This window comes from Lactuca sativa, chromosome 2 (genome assembly GCF_002870075.4).
Source record: "Lactuca sativa cultivar Salinas chromosome 2, Lsat_Salinas_v11, whole genome shotgun sequence".
Classification (NCBI taxonomy): Eukaryota; Viridiplantae; Streptophyta; class Magnoliopsida; order Asterales; family Asteraceae; genus Lactuca; species Lactuca sativa.
Window position 1 is genome coordinate 75359941 of NC_056624.2, and position 7009 is coordinate 75366949.

Below are 7009 nucleotides of genomic sequence, written 5' to 3' on the forward strand. Positions count from 1 at the left end.
GAACTACTCCAAATTCCACCTATGTCCAGGGTTTGAACCTTCGACCTTAAGGAGGGAGGACAACACCTGGTGATAATGATATTGTTAGACAAGATGCCCTTTGATCTTCCATTTCAAAACAATACACGTTATTTTTGTAAAATAATTTTTAAACATCATTATCCAAAGAGTATATCATAATTGCATTAACTACATCATTTTGCAAAGTATGCTTGCAATATATGATGTGTTATCCAATAGACAATTTCTTTTTGGGAATCATGGTTTCACATAGTGGAGTCCATTCAGAAAACCAATTTTGCAACTCTCAAAACTTATATTGCAATCGGTGGTCATTTTAGTTGACTACACCACCTCTGTAGTCAATCAAACTAATGTTTCAGTTCTTAAAGTTCTTTTCATGAGTTTATTCATCACTAAGAAGTGTTTAAGCCTTGATTTAACATCACTTAATGGAACATCTGGAGCCTTCTTTGAATTCACTAGCCATGGGTGATCTGCAATTGAAAGATAGAAGTAAATTAACGACCACTTAATAGATTTTAGTTTTTTTAGATTAGTACCTCTTTTGATAATCTACAGCCAAAAAGATTATGAAGCAGATATAAAGCGCGTTATAAAAATAACGTTGTTCCTGCCCGGGATCGAACCGGAGACCTTTAGCGTGTAAAGCTAACGTGATAACCACTACACCACAAGAACATTTGTGTTTGTTGTATAATCTTTGATTATATATTTTTTAACAAAAAGTCGAGGTTTTTTGTCATTTTTTTTATCAACTTTAAACAATAATAGATTTAGAAAAGTATGCAACCTGATCGTATTAATATATTTGATAATAATAAAATAATATACAATGTTATTAAAATTGAAAAACAAATCACATTTGGGGTGTATGAGGGATTTTTTTTAGTAGTAAACTGAATATGGTAAATTCGTTTGTGTATAAGAATAGCCCATATACCATTGACAGTTACAAAATACACTAATAGTTATAAGCTTAGATGATTTATTTTTATAGGATGGTTTAGTTTAATTACTAATAAGATATTGTTCTGCCTTTCTTCTTTGACCCCAGAGAAATGGTCAATGGTTCGAATCATAGAAGTATATGACTTCTTATAGGCATTGTGCTCTTATGTGAGCCAACATGTACGTGATTTATATATCTCATGACAACACAACGTGGGTTAGCTAAAGGGTCGTGAAAGAATTACCATTTTGAAGAAAAAAATGATCATTTTTTCCCCAACATGTGTAACACATGTATAAGTCTATAGGAGGAAGAAATTTGACTATGAGAGAGAGAGAGAGAGAGAGAGAGAGAGAGAGAGAGAGAGAGAGAGAGAGAGAGAGAGAGAGATGGCTTGGGTTTGGCTAAGGAGATGGGATGGGGCTTTTTCAATTAATATTAATATAAAATATAGAATAAATAATAATAAAAAGTAAGAAACAAAATCATAAATGACAAAATAATCATTTTACATCTCCTAGGGGAAAATGTACAAATTTTTTTTTACCAAAATGTACAAAAAAATTTACCACATGGAAAATCCACTTAGAAAAAAAAAAAAGATGATGACTGAGAATACGTAACTTTACCCAAAACTCACAAGGACCATTCGTGTATGTGCATAATCTTACGGAAGAGTCATTTCATTAAAGGTTACACGAACATCGTGTAAACATTTAAACCAAATCTATATATATTAAATACCTTACAAACAATTTTTAAAATACATTCTTTTTGCAACTACAATATCATCAATCTCCCATTTTCAAAGCTTCCAATATATACGAAATTTGTGTAGGATCCCCGAAAGCACTCCCCAAAACACAATCTCAGCAAATATAACATATAAAAGCATCCCAAATTTCTCCGAGTTCCACACGTCAATGAAAACATGACTTTGTATCCAGTTTACAAGATTGTTATCAGGGTTCTTATACCACCATCCGTTTACAAATCCTGCTAAAATTCCTTGTGCTCCAAGAACAAAAACTAGCATAGCGTTCATACCAATCCATTCAAACAGCAAAAATGGAGTCCGTTTTCCCCACACATCGATCTGAAAATATATTAAACAAGATAATTTGTTACAAAAGTTTCTTTCTCTATTTTATAAAATTCATTAAAGGTTGAATGTTATGTTAAACAAATAGCTGATTCATGATTTACAAATGATAGAAAAATATGGTTACCAGGATGTAGAAGGCTGAAAATACTATTCCAGCAGCCCCAGCAGTGAAACAAACGTAGCTGATACTATAGAGTTGCTTGTTTATAGGAATGGCTACATAAAAATTGGACAACATTAGGATCAAAGCTAAAAAATGGATGGGTTAAATGTAAAGTAACAATGTACTTTTTTTTTTGTTCTCTTGTGTATTATAGGAACGCACTTCGATTTATTTTATTACAGTATCACGCTTTCATTTTCTTGGGGTGCTTTCAAAGTTGTATCAAATTTGGCGTTAATGAACATTCAAGTTTTTTGTTCTTATTAAATTGACCGAAATGGGTGGCCCATTTAACAAATTGACAATTTTTTTTATTACCATTTTAACAAAATGACCACCTATGTTGAAAAAACTCAATTGCGAAATCCAAATAACTTTTTACCTTTAACGACAAAAGGATGCAATTTTTTTTTGTTGACATCATCATTTTGCAATATATTATGTACTAGGTGTGAGACCCGTGTGTTACACGGGTTGATTTAAAAAAAGATTAAACTTTAAATTAAAATGTAAACATAAAATATTTTTTAATGTATAATTTTAAAATAAGAAAGGAAGAAACTTATTTATTGCAATTTAATATTATATATATGATATTTAATACTTTACATATATAAGTAAATGACTTTAATTATAAAAATTGAAACAAATCAAAAATTGACAAGTGGATAATATTTATTTCAAAAATACCACAAAATGACAAGTGTCAAAACTCATGAGAGATTGACATGTGGCAAAAAAAACCTTCATTTATTAAGAAGGATTTTGAAAAATATGATTTTCTTTTTGAAATTCTTTAAGTATTTTTGTGCATGGGACCATTTAAAAAGCAATATTGTGAAATTGGTGACATTGTTAAATGAACCATACCCTTTTGGTCATTATTGTGATTATCCCAAAAACAACACTAAGATGCGAAAGCAGTTTTAATGAAAGGATGTTGTTATCTGTTGCATTCGACTCGGAATGGATTGGTTAGTTAGGGGTTATAAAAACTTGTGGATATACCATCAGTAAAATGAAGAAGAAGGGCTATGATGATCAAGCCAAACCCCATTGAAACCCATTGCTTGAGCCTCTCTGCATGTCCCTTGAAGTGAATCAAGACATGTCCATAGTGAATGCCAATAACGCCAGATAAAATTGATGAGATTGAACTGCAATATTAAATCATGATATGATTAGATTCGCGAAGTTTTAAAAAATGGGGGAAAGAAAGTTAATAAGTACCTTAATAGGCCTTCTGGCTCAAAGGGAGCACGACACCAATTTGGGGCATCTGGACGAAGGTCGCCTGCTTCTGGAGAGCTAAGAGTGCAAGCCTGTAGTTTCAAGAATGAAGAACCTTGAAAACTTGGTAAACGTCCATGAAATACAAAATTTTAAGGTTGTGGTTATTACACGGGACATTATTGGACTATACAAAATTTAAGGTTGTGATTAGACAAGCTTTCTAGGGTTATTTTACATGATGAAGGCATTCATGTCTTTTTCACATATACGTAAGATTGATAGAAATGTTTTGGACAAAAAATGCAACTTTTGTACCATTGACAAAATTTCTAGAGTTATTTTGGACGATGAAGATGGGGAGCCTATTCACGTCTTTTGCATAGAAGTGAGATTGAGAGAGTGTCCACGTTCCTCCTTTTTGGATAAGATAAGAAAATTGAAATTTGTCCCATTGACTTCAAGTCCTTAACATAAAGTTTCTAAATCTATTTTGATGATCAGGATAAAAAAGGAATTCAAGTCTTTTGCACAATCAAAAGATCAAGACGAAGTCTTGTTCCACCTTTTTGGGTGTGAAAAAAACTACATTTTTTTTATCTCATTTGTACATGACTATGTGGTAGGACGATACAAACTTTCTAGGGTAATTTGGATGATGAAGATGAGTGGATGAGAAAATGGCATTCTTGTCTTTTACATATGATATGAGAGACAACACCCCAACTTGTTTTTATCCCGCTAGCATCAGTCTTAGTCTTAATCCAAGCAAGTGCACTCATAGTAAATTGGATAAGTACTTTGTTATGTCATGTCATGTGATGTGTAGCTTAGCAAATTCTGTTTAACTAAAAAACACAAACCTTCAATCGAATCCATACGGGTTGCGTGTAAATATGATTAATACCCCAAACTTCTCTATCGACATAACCAACCGCATTACAAGCAGGCCCAAGATGTCCTCTCATACCACATTTAACCTGAAAATCGACACGTTCTTTTAAACATGAACTTCTTTTTCGATTTTATGAATTCTTTACCTAAACATAAAGTTAAACCATTCAAACTTACAGTAAAAGTATGTGATTTATGGTCATCATGAACAGTGAAACTCCAATCGGGAACATATAGAGCATATGTCGTGATCACATATATAAGGAATGCAATGAACCCTCCAAGCCTAATTGAAAGAAAGAGTGAAATGACAAAAATACCCTTTAGAAATCAATTAAATTGAGTTAAAATAGGAAATGTATTAAGACTTACCATTGCCATCTATAAGCCGAGAAAATGGAGAAATGGCCAGGATCTATAGTCGTTGGTCTGAGCTTTATGGTTAAAGCTTCTATTAAAGCTACGACCAGGTACACCAGTGCTATTCTCTGTAAAAAAAATACAATATTGTATTATTCTTTATGGATATGATGATACAAAACTTCACGGACTAAAAAGCTTGACTAAATGTTGTTTTAGGTATAGAAAAGATGAGAAATGAAACTTTTATGTCATATTCATAAAAATCAATATAACATAGAAAGGGAAATTGTAATTTACTTTGAATTATATATACCTGAAGTATGCCACACCATCTAATTTGCTTCATGTCAACTCCATAGACCAATTCATCTGGTGCATGTGAGTACCCGCCTGCACAAACAATTAAAAAAAATATTTAATATGTGAAATGACCAAAACACCCTTTCGGATCAAGATTAGTAGATTACCTTGCAAGAGAATTCCCCAAAACAACATCTTCAATGTTCTTATGATTATCTTTCTCACTGCGTACCTCCTACTTGGAACTCTCTGCAAAGCCGAAAATTGGTTAGGGTAACAATAATCACATTATTATTATTATTATTATTATTATTATTATTATTATTATTATTATTATTATTATTATTGAACCTTGAGTGCAAGGGCAATTGCGACCCCGACAATGAAGAGAAAAAATGGCATCACGAAATCAGCCAACGTGCATCCGTTCCATGGAGAATGATCTATTCGTTCATATACACCTCCAGCATCATCTACTAATATCATAAGCTGAAAATTAAAGATAAAGAATAAGTGTTGCTTCTATGATATTTGCTAAACTATGCCAAAGCATTAGTATACTACGATAAATGCTAGAAATAACAAAGAACTTATTTATATATATATATATATATATATATATATATATATATATATATATATATATATATATATATATATATATGTCTCTTATAGAATCATACTTTCGTTTCTTTGTACTAGAACAATGTCATTTAATTTTATTTTCCTTGCTAAGTCATTGTAGTTACTCATTTAACACATTGTAGTGTCATTGTTATATTGTTAGTATATTAGGGCATCTATAATGTAATGAACTATTTACAGTTTAGTGACCGACCACATCATTTGTCTACTTTACATACAAATTTACATACAATTGACCAAAATTTTCTGAAATTGCTTTGAACTCCACAAACTTTTTTTTTATATAAAATGTTGAATTCTATAAAGTTTAATGAGATGTATTTAAAAAAAATTATTTCTAAAACAACTTTCCTATTTCATTTGAAGTGTTCATTAATTATTAAACTCTATATCCGCAAATATAACATTTACGATGATAGAGTTTAATTCATTGAATCTTAATTAAGTATGTCATCCCATTCAATTCACCATTAAACACTGTGAATGCTTTTACATTTAAACATGATATTTCACATTGATAGAGTTATATCATTGAATTTCAATTTAATATGCCATGCACCTTATTTATCTCACCCATTAAACTATGCACTATGAATCCTTTTACATTTCGAAAAATTTACTCATTCATAGCAATTATTTGGATGACATTGCTAGAACTCGGTACATATTTTCAAATTATAATGTTTTAATAGGAAGATTTGAAAGCATGGTGTTATAACAAACGTATAACTAAAGATACGATGCTTATTTATTTACTTTTTCCTTTTTTCATTTAGCAATATACCCGTAACCTACACAAAACATGTTTAAACTTACTACAATCGTAAGTCCTCGGAATGCATCCAAAGTCGCAATCCTCTTGCTCTTTTCCTTGACCAATATCGGCTTTTCAACACCTTTGGTTTCATCATGTTGTTCTGCTGCCATTTCACTCCTCTCTCTCACGTCTTCTCTTTCAACTTTTTCTTCTGCAGAGATCTGACCATGACCGAACCCTTCTTCCACCCTCTTAGGATCCTCCATGATCATCAAACTCCTCTTCTTTTCTCTTACAAATAAACACTTTTTACCTTAATTAGCAAGTGTAGGATATCTAAGATTCATATGTATATATATTTGCTAACAACAATGAATCTTTTTAAATTAAGGTCAAGAGAAAGAGACGAATGTACAGCCGGCCGTTTTAATGGTCTATGAGTTTTGACCAGTTGGTTCAAAAACAAAGAAGAGATCCAAGATGTGATTCGATGGTTAACCAGTAATGGACAACTATACAGACAATTAATTAGTAATCATTGATTTAACCATTAATTTGACACTTGTTCTGGATTCGTGT

General features: G+C 31.5%; 1 protein-coding gene and 1 non-coding gene across 2 annotated transcripts; both read right to left on the reverse strand.

Moving 5' to 3' along the window:
- Nucleotides 1–629: 629 nt before the first annotated feature.
- TRNAV-UAC (transfer RNA valine (anticodon UAC)) lies at nucleotides 630–702 on the reverse strand. The gene has a single exon. It is a non-coding gene; the product is annotated as a tRNA-Val (tRNA).
- A 997-nt stretch (nucleotides 703–1699) lies between these two features.
- On the reverse strand, nucleotides 1700–6788 carry LOC111880094 (uncharacterized). Its single transcript, XM_052768075.1, has 11 exons — nucleotides 6490–6788; nucleotides 5380–5517; nucleotides 5196–5277; nucleotides 5042–5118; nucleotides 4738–4853; nucleotides 4543–4651; nucleotides 4335–4451; nucleotides 3472–3563; nucleotides 3250–3398; nucleotides 2203–2294; nucleotides 1700–2069 (listed from the first exon to the last, which is right to left on the reverse strand). Exons 1-11 carry the CDS (start codon nucleotides 6700–6702, stop codon nucleotides 1779–1781), a joined length of 1476 nt encoding a protein of 491 aa, XP_052624035.1. The 5' UTR covers nucleotides 6703–6788; the 3' UTR covers nucleotides 1700–1778.
- Between the last annotated feature and the right edge of the window lie 221 nt (nucleotides 6789–7009).

What these genes read in the sequence shown, in the direction of transcription:
- LOC111880094 (XM_052768075.1), bottom strand. Translation starts at nt 6,702, where the DNA reads ATGATCATGGAGGATCCTAAGAGGGTGGAAGAAGGGTTCGGTCATGGT. An exon ending in CAATTGCCCTTGCACTCAAG is followed by an intron (nt 5,278 to 5,379) that starts GTTCAATAATAA and finishes TCGGCTTTGCAG; the next exon opens with AGAGTTCCAAGTAGGAGGTA. An exon ending in TCGGCTTATAGATGGCAATG is followed by an intron (nt 4,652 to 4,737) that starts GTAAGTCTTAAT and finishes TCTTTCAATTAG; the next exon opens with GCTTGGAGGGTTCATTGCAT.